This window comes from Notothenia rossii, assembly GCF_949606895.1.
Source record: "Notothenia rossii genome assembly, chromosome: 10".
Taxonomy (NCBI): Eukaryota; Metazoa; Chordata; class Actinopteri; order Perciformes; family Nototheniidae; genus Notothenia; species Notothenia rossii.
The window spans coordinates 62,314,233-62,330,425 of record NC_136908.1 but is presented as its reverse complement, the minus strand read 5'-3'; the positions used below and the strand labels follow the sequence as shown (position 1 = coordinate 62,330,425).

The window sequence follows — 16,193 nt, the reverse complement described above, 5'->3', positions numbered from 1 at the left end:
CGGAGCGAGCGTGCAGGAAATGAGGAAATACTTGAAGTCTGCAGGCTTGTAATTAGACCTGGATAAACAGGCGCACCCTCTAAAAACACGCAAATGCCACAAACACACGACGACCTCTTTTAAAGAACGACACACATACACACACACCGTCATCTGCAAACATTTATTGTGAAGATCTGTCAGTGAAGCCGAGACACAGAGACGTTCTGCTGTTTCTCTGAATGTGCACAAAGTAGCTTTGCCTCCAGACACAAAGTAGAGCTGCTGCAGAAAAGATACATGCATGATGAGTATATTTATACATCTATCTCAACAAATTTCTGAAATCATATAGTCCCTCAGGCACATGGTTATCCGTTTGTCCACAACCACAACAGCAACAAAAAGACGGTTTTAACCACGATAGCTACACTTCACAAAATCAAATCTCTGAGGTGCTCTCCATTCTGCGGGAAAAACAACGTATCAGGAGAAGTTGGAGGAAACATGAGATGAGTTCAGACTGGTTTGTCACTGATATACAGCTGACGTTCCTTAATATAAGTGTCACTCGTGTTCTTTCTTTGTTCCCAGGAGAAGATTGACCCCTCTTTAAAGTCAGTATGTTAAATATGAAGCCTCGCTCGTTAGCTTAGCACAAAGACTGGAAACAGATGGAAAACTGCTAGCCTAGCTTTGTCCAATTAAACAAAAATCAACGTGTCGGTAGCCTACTGGATTTTTTTAATCTTTTGAAATGAAACCAGACTTATTCGGTTTACTGCTTATGTCCTATTTTGTTGTTCGTAACACAAAATAAAAAACAGCTTCTAACCACAGGTAAACATCGTTGGAGGAAGGGCAAAGTGCTTTTCTATAAAACGGGATCAATGGCGCCAAAAAGTTGAGCTTATGAATACAAAATGACCCGAATCCTTCACCTGTATGGCTGTATGGTCCCATAGCGTTAGCACGTTAGCGCTGCCTTTCACCAATTTGGCTAAAAGTGTATTTCACAACTTCTAAGACTAGGATTTAAACAAGGCGAATTGAAGTAGTCTTAGGAGTGTATATATACATCTGCTCATTTACAGCCTTCTATTTCCTATAGTTAGTCTACCGGAAAAGTACTTTTGGGCCCAAATTGGGGACGCTGTAATGCCAAGATCAGGCGTTCTTCCTGTGGTCTTTGTTGAGGCATAATGAACAATGAAAAATGTGCCAAAAAACACTTTAGAGCTCTTCGGTTCAGTCCTAAAGTTGGTGACGTTAATCAGTAGAAAGAAAGTGACCTCCCAACACTCTGAATCAACACGTGCCTCGAGAACAACAGCCTCAGACCCTCAGCTGCTTTTCAAACACACATGTTGTGCACAAAACAACCTCTCGTTACGACCGTTTACCAACTTGGTGTTAAACCCGGACATTTTGCTGCCTCGCCAACTCTTCCCCGCCCTCTCGACATCGTGCGGTTTTTTCAAAAGTCCAAAAACAACGACAAAAGAAAGATTATTTTAAACCCACTCGCAGGTTTTTCACCTCCTCATCATGAGTCTTTTTTCCTCCCCTAGGTGTGAGGGCGGGAAACGATCCGTCATTTCTTCCAATCGCCCAACTTGTTTTTTGTAATCTTAGTCAACAGACAATAAGAAAAGAGAGCCGTGTGTCCGACCCATGGTCCGACCTTCTGACCTCCCCCCCTGCTCCGCGGTTTTTAGTCTCCTCCTCGGGTAAGAAGTCCCGTCTTCAGGGGGAAGGGGCGTTTCCTGTTCCGACCGGTTTTCCTTCTCCGATCTTCTTTCTTTTCGCTCGATTGTTCGTTCACTCTGTCGCTCTCGCTCGTTCAGCCCGAACCCAGACTCCCATCAGCGTCTCCTGGAGGAGAGAGCAGACATTTACTGCAGACGGATAACACGTCTCTCCACCATCAGGAAACATCTGCCTCTGTAGCTGCTAAGTCCTCCGCTATCGTCACCTGAAAGGCTAACTTTCTACTATTTAGAAAAAGACGCTACAGGAGGAAACCGAAGGGGAAGTCGTGGGCCGGACGGATACATTATAATGAGCCGGAAAGTCACAATCAAACTCCGTCAAATGGGCAAAAAAGACCTTATTATTGCAAAGAATACACACTTTACGACAAGTAGAAGGATAGATGTATACACAGAAAGATATATAGCCTACGATTAAACATGACATGTGGATTGGTATATGTGGTGGAAATGAATCATTTTAATATTTATTTATCATCAGTTCTGGGTTATATTTTATGTAATGAAAAAAGACAATATGTACGAGGTGCTAAAATGTTTGGTAACTCTTAATAGATGTCAAATAAAATGTAAATAATAACTAAATGAAACTCAAAAACGACATATAAATACAGTTCATGGATATCATTGCCACACATGATTGTCTTTTTGGTTCTTTGGTACCTAGATAAAAAAAAACAACATTGAATACTGTCTTCATGGATTTGCGTTTGTTCCTAAAACGGTCGAAATACATGCTGAGATTTAAAGAGGGAGCGACCACAGTCTAACCACAAACATGCACAGTATTTTAAATCAGATTTTGAAATGCAACAGCATACTTTAGACTTTATATTCCTTTTTGTTTTAAGCGTTTTTTCACATCTGTATTGCAGTAAAATGTCTGGTTTGAAAACCTGCTTACAAAAGATTTTCTGATATATTATATCATCTATATTGTAGTTTTTCTTTAGTAGTATCAGGTATTTCTTTGAGCATTGACACAAATTGAATTAGTGGATTATTAAACATGCTGCTGTCGTTTTAAACAACTCCCATGATAAGACAAAACAACAGGAATGACGCAAGGAGACACGTCTTGAAAACGATACCAAATATATAATTTCATTAAAAAAAAAGTGGAGAAATTGTGCATTTATTGGCGGCGGATTGATCCACGTTTGATGCTCTGGTGAGTATTTGAGTGTGTGAGTGAGTGTGTGAGTGAGAAACAGAGAGAGAGAGAGAGAGAGAGAGAGAGAGAGAGAGAGAGAGAGAGAGAGAGAGAGAGAGAGAGAGAGAGAGAGAGAGAGAGAGAGAGAGAGAGAGAGAGAGAGAGAGAGAGTGTGTGTGTGTGTGTGTGTGTGTGGTGATAATGAAGGAAGATGTCAGTGAAACTGTGGTTTCTTTATTGAAGTGTTTTAATAGTTTTTGGACAACAGAGGAACTCTATGGCACATCAGGATTCCATACACACACAATACTTGTTATAAAAGTTTATTACCGTTACTGAAATCACAAATGAAACCTCTTCGATCTGTCCCTAAACTTCCCTGCGTCTATACAAACTTTAGACTGATTGAAATTAAAATGTTAAAACATCTCCCCAGGTTCACGCTGTGTTGCCGTTCCTTTTCACAGAAGCAGGAAAGACACACGCGGTGCCGTCGATGTTATTTCTCCAGATGAACAAGAACGTTAACTCCCCAGGACAGAATCACTTCAAATAGAAACAGGAATAAACCTCTGTTTTATTTCTACTCCGTGTCACTGCTCTCGCTCCTGCTTCCTGTCTTGCCTCTCTTTCCTGTCTCGCTGCTCAAGCTTTTCATCTCTCGCTCTGTTCAGACGGACACCAACGAAGAAGATAATGAGCCCTACTATCCCCCCGAACATCCACATCCGACACACTCTGCGCTTTGTGTTTTTTTTGTTAGCACCGGGGCGGCGCTGCAGTGTCAGCGTCTCACCTTCCTCCGGTCTTGAAGATGAGGTCGGCGTTGGGAGCGCCTTTCGGGTGTTGGTATCGAGGCCGGCGCTCCCTGTTGGTGTTCGCCGGAGCGGGGCGTTGAGCCAGGGACGCCATCATTTCTGGAGCACAGGAAGAGGGATTTAAGTTCATTTCATTCATGGGTTAAATAAAGAGACTTTACAAATATTTATATAAACAAATATAAGAATGAGTAAAGATGTGTAATAACACATGTGATAAAATTAGGGCTGTCAGTCGATTAAAATAGTTAATCACACAATTCTAGATGTACCTTAGAGCAGTGGTTCCCAACCCTTTGGGGGGGCGCCAAAGATCACAGGGGGGGCGCCAGGCCTCAGATGATTTGAGGCCAAATATCATATTTAGACTATTTTTGTTTTAGTTTTTTTACATATAATTGTAAAGCAATACATGATTGTCACTAAAAGCCTTGTCTCTACATTACAATCAAATATACAAAATAATTGATTAATTAATTTGAATAAAAATTCAATTTAGTATTAAAGGCATAAAAAGACAGAAATGTATAATTCTTTCTTTAATAGAAATGTGTCTTCTGCCCGTAAAGTGTCCAAACCAGGCTTGTCTGGATAAGCGCATTTCTAAAACATAGTCATGGTCCATGCTGGTTTCAGATTATTTGTCACAGTTGCTCCGATCAGATCGGTCTCCTCCATTTTGTAGATTATTTACGACTTTTGAATCCACACAAACACATCGGCAAAATCCGGTTTACTTTGAGCATGTGTTTTAAACAGTTTAATCCCTTTGTGAATTGGTTCCACTTCCGCCGTCCTTTAATTTCTTCATACAGCGGGAATCCAAATGAATGAATCCTGAGTCCAATAACCATCAAAGTCACACCAATAGAGCTCCTTAGTTACGCTTTCATCCTCCTTTAACGAAATACTTTACATTCATCCAGTTTGTGACAGTATTTGTAGCATTTGGAGACTTTTAAACTTTAATTACTGCTGTTGCGCCCCCCCTTTGGTCATTTGGGGGGGATCTTGGGAAAAAATGTTGGGAACCCCTGCCTTAGAGGAATATTTTTTTTTTTGCATTAACGCGTTAAACTTGAAAGCCCTAAATAAAATATAAACATTTCTATAAAAATAAGAAATTAAGACAATAAAACTGAATAAAGTTATTAATACAAACACAACAAGTTAAAGTAAAATGTACGAATGCTGCAGGAAACAGTTTTAAATGTGGTCTCCTTTAATGATGTTTATAATAATAGCTACACTCTTTGAGCCTCGTTCAGAATAAATCCAACTTTTCTCCACCTTTAAGCCATTTTTTAAAACCGTACACTTTCAAAATGTTGGCTGTTTTTATTATTTATTTCTACGGGGGAAAGTCAGCAGACCTTTGGATGTTGAGTTATCAAAGAAACAAGCGGCAGAAAGTGCTGACATATTGATAAAAACGATCTTCTGAGAACATACACATGATGTTTGTGAGTTCCTCTAAATGTGTGTGCGTACCCTGGTAGTCCTCCTGCTCCTGCCTCTCGTTGATATCCAGCGTCAGCTTCTTCATCCTCATCCTCTCCTCCTGCTCCGCCTGCTGCTGGTTGAAGTGATTCGCCGCCAGGTGGGAGGACAGCGGCACGTTCAGGATCTTATACTGAGAGAAACACACACATTATTGTGAGAGTGTGTTTGTGTCAGTTTGGGAAGGGGGGAGGGGGGAGGGGAGGTCAGTGTTTGTTTGTTTTGAGTGGGGATGAAGTATTAATTGGTACTATTTCATTTAAAGGTCCCATGTCATGCTTTTCCGTTTAGTACCCGTCCCCTTGTGTGTTATGAAGCTTTGTATGCATGTAAAGGTCTGCAAAGCCACAAACCCTCAAAGTACTCCCTGTAGGGAGTAAAGGACCAATCCGTGGAGCTCCTCAGACACCAGGGTCCCTTGGCGTCACTATCAAACGCAGTGGGGGGACCTTTAGTGTCGACTTTCAACTATCAGGGAGTCCCATTGACTTGCATAGAGCTTTTCTCAGCCGCAGCTGCGTGGATCTCCACTCACGTGTGTGTGCTCAGGCTGAGTTTCGCCATGTCTCACAGACCCCACGCAGCAACCAGGAAACCACACCAGTGATCCAGCTCACACTGTCCGCTCCTCAAAGCAGCGAGCCCCGCAACGTCCCTCCAACACGGCACCCAGCCCCCACGGAGCATTCTCATCTGTTTGTCATCACTGGTGTCATTTCCTGGTTGCTAACAAACGCCATTGTAAAACATAATCACTGATGTTCCGCTGTAACGGTGGTTACTCATCAGAACAGAGTGGGCGAGCTGACCAATCAGAGCACACTGGGCACACAGGGGTGGGGGGGGCAGGAGCTCTAACAAGGCGTGTAGGACAGAGAGTGAATACACATGCTATACAGAGATGCTGTTTGAGAAACCAATGTGAGTTTGGAACATTGAACAATGTAAATCTTTTCTAGTCGACCTCAGCAATGGAGTTATGATCAGCAGAAATGGCCGTCACATGGGAACTTTAAATCAAATTTTGTTGCCAATTAATTTCTTGGTTTCATGAAATCTTGAATGTAATGTCGTTTGACCCTCGCTCATCCTGTCAACAAAATACAATTATACAAAAAGAAACACACACATTAACACACAGGAGGCCGGATCCACTGATTCTATTCTTTATTTCTGGAAGTCTTTTGTTTAATCGCCCTGAGTGAAAAAAATAATCCTACTATAGCTTTTTGACGGAGCCAGGCTAGCTGTTTTTATGCTAAGCTAATCATCTGTAGCTTTGTACTTTTCTCATGTTATTTTAAGTAAAGGGAATACACATTGCTCCAAAGAACTATGATTTCAATGCAATGATTGATGTCAGTAAAACACTTTAACTCACCATTTAGTTCATACAGATGTGAACAAAGAGAGAGGAACTATATCAGTGCTGTAGAGCTGCTAGTAGGTAGATTGTGTCTCCTTTGCACAGAGCAAGGCTAGCAGTTTCCCCCCGTTTACGGTCTTTATGCTAAGCTAACAGGCTGCAGCTATAGATTTTAACGACGGACATGAGAGGAGTATCTGCTTCTTTAACTCTGCACCAGAGAGTCATTTATTAGAGGTCTGACACAAAAAACAAAAACAGACAGGATGCTTTAATTCCACCTGGTGTGTGTGTGTGTGTGTGTGTGTGTGTGTGTGTGTGTGTGTGTGTGTGTGTGTGTGTGTGTGTGTGTGTGTGTGTGTGTGTGTTTACAGAGAGAAATAAGTCATTTCCCATCACACACACACCGACAAAGATATTCTGCCTTCTCTCCAAACCCTCATAGTGGAAACTGTTTTCTGGCAGCGCTCTTTAAAGTCAGACTGAAGCCGTGTGCACTGAACGCTGCATGAAATGAAAACATGTTTAAAAAGCTGGACACACCCTGCAGAACAAGAAGCCGTTTCTGCCCTCAGACCAAACATTCCCCACACACACACACACACACACACACACACACACACACACACACACACACACACACACACACACACACACACACACACACACACACACACACACACACACACACACACACACACACACACACACACACACACACACACACACACACACACACACACACACACACACACACACACACACACACACACACACAGTAACTGTTGCCTCATTGTTTCTATTTAAGTCCATAATTTTCCATATTTATGTATTATCAATTAAATCTAAAGCTAACTAACTTGACTTTTAGCTGTGTGTGTGTGTGTGTGTGTGTGTGTGTGTGTGTGTGTGTGTGTGTGTGTGTGTGTGTGTGTGTGTGTGTGTGTGTACCTGCTGCTTGTTGCCTTTGCGTGTCAGCATGACGAACTGCATGGTGTCGGAGATCTCGTTCTCGTCCCCCCCGGTGACCGGTTCTCTGGAGCCGCTCTTCTTCAGCTGGCTCTTCAGCTGCAGAGGGATCGCTACGTCCAGCTGGTGAACCTTCACCGTCTCCCCGCTGCGCTGCTGCAGAGAGTAAACAACAACAACAACAACAAGATAAGATAAGACTTTATTACCTTTCAGAGTGTTTACATCAACGCTTCATGTGCACAGTAAAGAGCGGGGGTTTGTTTCAGAACATTGCTGAACTACATCTGAGCGGCCTCTTAGTTTTATTGGTTTTAATTAAGGGTTTAAACACATTTAAGACAACAGGTGAGTTGAGAGGATGTGTTACCTGCAGGTTCTCCAGCATCATCTTATCCAGAGCCTGGATGAAGTCCTCGTCTTCAGCGCACGCGACGTGTTTTAATCCTCCGCCACGAATCGTCACCTCCTGAAGTCACACATCGTTAAATAAATACTTCTTCCTTTCTCTCATTGTTGGGAAAATACTGAATGTAATATCAGAGTACCATGCTAACAAAGGTATCAACTGTAGCTGTGAACATGACAGGATGTGTGATTACCTAGAAGAGCATCAGGACTGTTTGAGGCATATGATAGCTATGACAGAATTTTCAGAAAAAAGTCAGAATATTGAGTAAAAAGTCAGAATTTTGAGAGAAAGTCAGAATTTTGAGTAAAAAGTCAGAATTTTGAGTAAAAAGTCAGAATTTTGAGAGAAAGTCAGAATTTTGAGTAAAAAGTCAGAATTTTGAGTAAAAAGTCAGAATTTTGAGTAAAAAGTCAGAATTTTGAGTAAAAAGTCAGAATTTTGAGAGAAAGTCAGAATTTTGAGAAAAAAGTCTGCATTTTGAGAAAAAAGTCAGAATTTTGAGTAAAAAGTCAGAAGTTTGAGAAAAAGTCAGAATTTTGAGTAAAAAGTCAGAATTTTGAGTAAAAAGTCAGAATTTTGAGAGAAAGTCAGAATTTTGAGAAAAAAGTCTGCATTTTGAGAAAAAAGTCAGAATTTTGAGTAAAAAGTCAGAAGTTTGAGAAAAAGTCAGAATTTTGAGAAAAAAGTCAGAATTTTGAGTAAAAAGTCAGAAGTTTGAGAAAAAAGTCAGAAGTTTGAGAGAAAGTCAGGAACTAGTTGATGCTCTGTATGTGATGACTACTTCCATTCTGGAGAGGATCATAAATACATGGATCCTGAGATTCAAGCTGAAGCCGGGGACCAGGGAGATTTTTCTAACAGTCATAAACTCAGTGTTTTCTGAACACGTTGTATCTTACGTTGTTCTCCTCGTCCGTCTCGTTCTCCTTGTTGGAGTCGGTCAGATAGTCGGTGTTTTCCTCTTCCTCCTCCTCCCTCTCTTCCAACTCGTTCTCAGACCCGTCCTGAAGAAAAGAGTCTCAGCGGATTAGATGAGTGTAAATTCAACCAATGACAGTAACCCAAAAGCATGAAACATTTCCTCACATCCTCCTCCTGTTCGTTTATCTCGCTCTCGTTGCCCGACTGCTCCTCCGTCTCCACGTCTTCATCATCATCGCCTTCATCGTCTTCCTCGTCCAGAACTTCGCCTTCGCTCATCGCACTCAAGCGCCCGTCCTTTTCCATCGCCAGACCTTGATTAAAAACACACGAGGGGATGAGGAAACTCTCATTCATGTTCTGTTGCTTTGACCTCTTAGAATATTTAGCTAATTGTACGGTGTCCTTGGGTGTCGTGAAAGGCGCCTTAAATAAAATGTATTATTATTATTATTATTATTATTAATATTATTTACTTCTAAAAACAAGTGGGTGAATTTAATGAGGTATATTTACTTAAGTAGTTTTGATGTACTTGTACCTTGCCTGAGAATTTTTTCTTTATGCTACTTATATTTTGTACTCGTCTGACAGCTTAAGTTAATTGACTAATTCAGATTACTAGTTAAAACAAAATAAAAATCTAATACTAAGAAAACTATGATATATTATTATATTATTATTATTCATTCAAACGACACAGAAAGACACGAAGTGAGTAAATAAGTACATTAATGGCGCATTTCCACTGCAGGGCCTCGCTCGGCTTAGTACGGTATAGTTAGGCCTTGGTAGGCCAGGCTCACTTTATGCTGCGTTTCCATTACAGTTTAGTAGCTGGGGCAGTAACTATAGTAACGCAGTGTAGGCGGAGCCGTGACGTCATCTTCAATGAGAACCACAAAACCAACATCAGCCGTTAGCTGTTAGCCCTCAGAGCTCACAGCTCCTCATATCTGTTCAGAGACTAGACAAAAGTTAAACAAGTCCAAACCACAGACTGTCTGTGTCATGGAGAATACAGTCGCTGGTTTATTTATGTCTGTAGGCCGTTGTTGTGAGTGTGGACGGAGCATATATAACGTTAGCTTAGCTGATCTCCAAACACGCATTTTTAAAAGGTGTTCCGCCTGCCGTCTGTCTGCAGACTTGTCAAAGCATTAATTCATGGTTTTTACTAACCGGTATCAGTATGTTGTTACTTCGGCATCATTTAGAAACGTGTATTACAATTCAATCACGGTCAGATATGTTCATCTTGTTGTAGTTGTAGCCCCCTTGCCAGCAATTCTCTCTCTAGTTTAGCATACTCAGCCCGGTTGTTGGCCCGGAAAGAACCTGGATTTTGGAGAGCCAGAAAACTGTGAAATAGTACCCGCTAGCCGGAACTACACCGAGTGGAAACGCAACAAAAAATGGGCCGGGCACGGCACGCTTAAACCGCGCTGTAGTGGAAATGCGCCTTTACTGTACCTACATAACATTTTGAGGTACTTGTACTTCTCCTGAGTGTTTTTATTTTATTCCTCTTATATTTTGTACTTGTCTGACAGCTTTGGTTAATTGACTAATTCAGATTACTAGAACTAAATAAAAATCTACAACTAACTACGATATATTATTTGAGGTATCCAGCCGCAGAATATAAAGTTAACACCTTTACCAACAATGAATTTAATCTCACTTTCACAGTCTTTCAAATATACTAGTTTTTAATAAGAATATTGAATGTTTTCTTGTACTTTTGTGAGTTATTTCTTGTAAAGTTTGTATTTTGTGTGAGATGTATGACTTTGGATTCCATATTTCATCTCTGTATATTAGAAAACATAATCATACAATAGTCTTTTATAGTTTGAGGACGTTTTCTTTTGGCACTTTGAGAACAAGTGGACATTACCAGTATTTAGTGTCTCTAAAAGAAAGATCCAAGAACTTCTTCAAAAAGTAAAAACAGTAATTTAGTTAGCTAGTTTTGAGAAGCCCAACCTGTGAGAGCAGCTTCCCTCAAACAAAGGCTTCGGGTATAAACAGAGCAAATATTCAGGAGGGAGTTATTACCGTCCTGACAGATGTGAACGATTAAGAAGAGACTAATTATATAAAAATGAAGTCAAACTGGAGCTGAACATCAGGTTCTCAGTGACTCTGTACGGAGGAATGTCTGCCCCTGGTTAAAGTACGAAAGGTGAGACAATGGAAACCTGTGTTTGGCTTCCAGGGCCTCATCAATCACACACACACACACACACACACACACACACACACACACACACACACACACACACACACACACACACACACACACACACACACACACACACACACACACACACACACACACACACACACACACACACACACACACACACACACACACACACACACACACACACACACACACACACACACACACACACACACACACACACACACACACACACACACACACACACACACTATTTATAGAAGTATTATTCAAAATCTTGCAAATATCTTGTTTAGTCGAGTCAAAAATATTCAGTTTACAGAGATAACCAAATCCTCAGAGAAAAAGGTGGCATCTTTTCAAACATAAATGACACATGTAAAGAATTGAATATCAAAGCAATCGAAAGTAAAACTAACAATGGATGCACATCATTATTTTAGTTCAGGACGAATTTATTTAAGGGTGAGCCGCCTAAATTAAACTGTGAAATGCAGGTCATTCAGTTTCATTTACAATTATCATTCCTGACGCTCTGCATTGCGTCTTCCGTTTGTCTGAGGAATGTTTTCTACCAGTGTGACAGATAAGGCCGAGTGAGGATTGATGTCCTCCTCCGCAGAGAGGAATGCTGTCAGAGAGCCGAACAACCGGAGACACCGGATCACACTTCCTCTCTGCGCGGTTTATTACTCAAACACTCATCTAATCTCACTTTAACAGATTCATTTATTAGTTTATAATAAGAATATTCCATATGTTCCTGTTTGGTCCTGCTGATGTTCAGGTGTATATCAGAATGTAGTGTCTCTACTTTAAAGAGTCCTCTCCTGCTGATGTTCAGGTGTATATCAGTATGTAGTGTCTCTACTTTAAAGAGTCCTCTCCTGCTGATGTTCAGGTGTATATCAGTATGTAGTGTCTCTACTTTAAAGAGTCCTCTCCTGCTGGTGTTCAGGTGTATATCAGTATGTAGTGTCTCTACTTTAAAGAGTCCTCTCCTGCTGATGTTCAGGTGTATATCAGTATGTAGTGTCTCCACTTTAAAGAGTCCTCTCCTGCTGATGTTCAGGTGTATATCAGTATGTAGTGTCTCTACTTTAAAGAGTCCTCTCCTGCTGATGTTCAGGTGTATATCAGTATGTAGTGTCTCTACTTTAAAGAGTCCTCTCCTGCTGATGTTCAGGTGTATATCAGTATGTAGTGTCTCTACTTTAAAGAGTCCTCTCCTGCTGATGTTCAGGTGTATATCAGTATGTAGTGTCTCTACTTTAAAGAGTCCTCTCCTGCTGATGTTCAGGTGTATATCAGTATGTAGTGTCTCTACTTTAAAGAGTCCTCTCCTGCTGATGTTCAGGTGTATATCAGTATGTAGTGTCTCTACTTTAAAGAGTCCTCTTCTGCTGATGTTCAGGAGTATATCAGTATGTAGTGTCTCTACTTTAAAGAGTCCTCTCCTGCTGATGTTCAGGTGTATATCAGTATGTAGTGTCTCTACTTTAAAGAGTCCTCTCCTGCTGATGTTCAGGTGTATATCAGTATGTAGTGTCTCTACTTTAAAGAGTCCTCTCCTGCTGATGTTCAGGTGTATATCAGTATGTAGTGTCTCTACTTTAAAGAGTCCTCTCCTGCTGATGTTCAGGAGTATATCAGTATGTAGTGTCTCTACTTTAAAGAGTCCTCTCCTGCTGATGTTCAGGTGTATATCAGTATGTAGTGTCTCTACTTTAAAGAGTCCTCTCCTGCTGATGTTCAGGAGTATATCAGTATGTAGTGTCTCTACTTTAAAGAGTCCTCTCCTGCTGATGTTCAGGTGTATATCAGTATGTAGTGTCTCTACTTTAAAGAGTCCTCTCCTGCTGATGTTCAGGTGTATATCAGTATGTAGTGTCTCTACTTTAAAGAGTCCTCTCCTGCTGATGTTCAGGTGTATATCAGTATGTAGTGTCTCTACTTTAAAGAGTCCTCTCCTGCTGATGTTCAGGTGTATATGTAGTGTCTCTACTTTAAAGAGTCCTCTCCTGCTGATGTTCAGGTGTATATGTAGTATCTCTACTTTAAAGAGTCCTCTCCAGCTGATGTTCAGGTGTATATCAGTATGTAGTGTCTCTACTTTAAAGAGTCCTCTCCTGCTGATGTTCAGGTGTATATCAGTATGTAATGTCTCTACTTTAAAGAGTCCTCTCCTGCTGATGTTCAGGAGTATATCAGTATGTAGTGTCTCTACTTTAAAGAGTCCTCTCCTGCTGATGTTCAGGTGTATATCAGTATGTAGTGTCTCTACTTTAAAGAGTCCTCTCCTGCTGATGTTCAGGTGTATATCAGTATGTAGTGTCTCTACTTTAAAGAGTCCTCTCCTGTTGATGTTCAGGTGTGTATCAGTATATCTTACCCAGTTTAAAGAGTACCTCCCTCTCCAGGTCGGACACGTGTTTGGTGGCCTCCTCCAAGGAGCTGCTGAGCCTCATTTTGGGCCTCAGCAGCTCCAGGGTGTCACTGATCATGTAGTCGATGTCGATGGGGAACGGGTGATCGTTGGTCCAAACCTCGGTGCTCTTCTTCCACCAGATGTAGCGCTGCAGACACACAGAACATTATTATTATTTAACATGAACGACCAGACAGTCTCTGGATTGATATGATTATTGTTAATATGAAAATTGCAAACGAAAAATAATACAATTTCTACAATATTCTGGATAATCAGGATCAAGTCTGAGGGTGTTTCTCAATGTCGAGTAAGGATGCTCCAGAGCCACGATTTCAAGCATACTAAGTAATCGAGTGCCGCCGAAGGACTGTTCCAATGTCCAGCATACTTGGAATTCTACCAAGCCCGGCGTACTTCGTTTGGAGAAATTTCGAGGCTGCACATGTGTAGACTCTGTGGTCTTAAAATCCCCACAATGCTTTGCGCACGGACCAATTTCCCCAAATCTGTGGTGGAAAATGTAAGGCGGGGCCTCTCATATGACGCACACCTGCAAACTTGCTCGCCTGATCCACTCTTTGTTTTCAGAATGCCAGGAAGATTCTTGCCTCGCCTCTGAAGCACTCTGAAGACATGTGCTACCAAGCAAGCATCCTCGACATTGAGAAACACCCAGTGAGAGTCTTAAGACAGGAAGTGGAGGTTAATCAGCTGTAAAACTTGCCTGGAAGTAGATGAGGAAGCAGTCGAGTTTCCTCTTGCTTGACCCTCGATCAAAGTACTGTCCGCAGGTATCGAGCAGAGTGCAAACCAGCCGGATCCGGAACAGATGCTCCGGAGGATCCAAGGCGCTGGGGCTGCCGTCCTGATTTATCCCGAAAGAGATGAAGGAGAAGAGGGTCCGGAAAATAACCGCCGACTCCACCATGCGGTAGTTGTAAAGTTCGCCGAGGAACTTAGCGCTGCTGATGCGCCGCTGATTAAACTTCGGCTGGTTCACCTGGAGGTAAAAGGAAATATAAGAATAATATGTTTATTTAGTATGAGTAAAGAAAGCGTAATTACACAGTTACTTACTCTTACTCTGGATATGACAGTTTACAATGTCATGAGATAAATACTATGAAAACTTGTTAGACTCTGGATGGTTGGACTGATTTGAGACAAACAGTGTTACATATTAATAACGCTGTCGTGTGTTCAGCCAAGCTAACAAAGTGGTGTGCAAAACCTCGTGAGCATGAAGCCAGACAGCATTCTCTCCTGTCAAGAACATCTAAAGATAATGACAGCAGCCACACTTCCTCCTGTTAAACCGTCAATTCAGATTAGCAACTGTTTTTATTGACTTCCTGTCCTGTCGCTGAACCCAACTCCACATTCTGCCCTCATCAGGAAATAACCTGAGCGCAAAAGTCCCGTTAATACAGCTGCGTGCCTTACAGCGAGATACATGTTGTTTTTGAAAGGCTAAACAAAACCCCTATGTCTAATCGACCTTTGAATCTATAGTCTGTTACGTAGCAAGAGTCACTGCATGCCAGTGGGTCTGCGTCCCCGAAACTCTTAACAGGAACTGATCAATTATTCATGCCAAAAGTTTGTCTTTTGTTATATCGAATAAAGTAATAAAGAAAGTGCAGGAACAGAGCTACTTCCTCCTCAGAGGAGAAAGAACTTCTGCTTACAGTCTCTCTATATATTCATGAGAGGAAACAGCTGCTCCTCCATCCCATCATTAAACCATTAAACCCCCCTTTTACACTTCCTTTGCCTGCTGGAAGGTAAATCCTTAACACATGTAAACATAGACACCTGAACTTTTGAAAGAACATCCAATTACTTGTATATCGACTATTCTGCACAATTTCTATTCTATTCTATTTGTATTTACTTGCACTATTCTATCTGTCTTATTGTGTTGCACTGTTGGAGGAGGAGCCTGTGAACTAAGATGTTCATTGTCATAACTACTAGGGATGGGTATCGTTAAGGTTTTAACGGTACTACTATTTTTATCGATACCGCTTATCGATCCGGTCTTTTAACGGTACTTTTTTGAGAAATAAATAAACAAATTGTGAACAAAACTAACTTTGCTTTTTATTTAAATAAAATAAATAATATTTCACATCAAAAGAAACAATGTTTTAACAAATTGTATTAAATAATCTGATGACAGAACTGTAAACAGAATAGCTGAAACTTCAACAAACTAAATAACTCAGTTTCCTCTAATCATTAACCCATGTTTGTATAATGTAGTTAACTCCGTGTGTTGCTGCTAGCATACATAACACCTGACGTGGAAACGTTACTCATGGATGGGGCCACATAGCTACTAGAAGACAGTGGAACCCGGTGCATTCCTCCGTCTGAATGTGGTGCACTTTTGATAAATGTTTAGACAAATTGCTCGTGTTACCGCCCTTACATGCTAAACACTTATTGCACTTTTGGTAACGACGCAATCGAGACGGGTAAAGTTTTAACCACACCTCGGAGCGCGTTCTCTCCGCCATCTCCTCCGTGTGCGTGTTGCTGCATGTAGCAGTGTGTGTGTGTGTGTGTGTGTGTGTGTGTGTGTGTGTGTGTGTGTGTGTGTGTGTGTGTGTGTGTGTGTGTGTGTGTGTGTGTGTGTGTGTGTGTGTGTGTGTGTGTTG

The 16,193-nt window shown here is 41.3% G+C and overlaps 1 protein-coding gene across 1 annotated transcript in view; it reads right to left on the bottom strand.

The window, feature by feature from the left end:
• Nucleotides 1-149: 149 nt before the first annotated feature.
• upf2 (UPF2 regulator of nonsense mediated mRNA decay) overlaps nt 150-16,193 on the bottom strand; it is a 32,818-nt gene continuing 16,774 nt past the window's right edge. Inside the window, exons 11-20 of the mRNA XM_079655699.1 lie at nt 15,051-15,106; nt 14,255-14,530; nt 13,492-13,675; nt 9,056-9,204; nt 8,869-8,973; nt 7,928-8,026; nt 7,540-7,713; nt 5,214-5,355; nt 3,701-3,821; nt 150-1,854 (exon numbers count right to left, since the gene is read on the bottom strand). Of these exons, the coding sequence (XP_079511825.1) occupies nt 1,845-1,854; nt 3,701-3,821; nt 5,214-5,355; nt 7,540-7,713; nt 7,928-8,026; nt 8,869-8,973; nt 9,056-9,204; nt 13,492-13,675; nt 14,255-14,530; nt 15,051-15,106 (1,316 nt within the window). The 3' untranslated portion in view covers nt 150-1,844. The remainder of the gene's footprint in view (nt 1,855-3,700; nt 3,822-5,213; nt 5,356-7,539; nt 7,714-7,927; nt 8,027-8,868; nt 8,974-9,055; nt 9,205-13,491; nt 13,676-14,254; nt 14,531-15,050; nt 15,107-16,193) is intronic.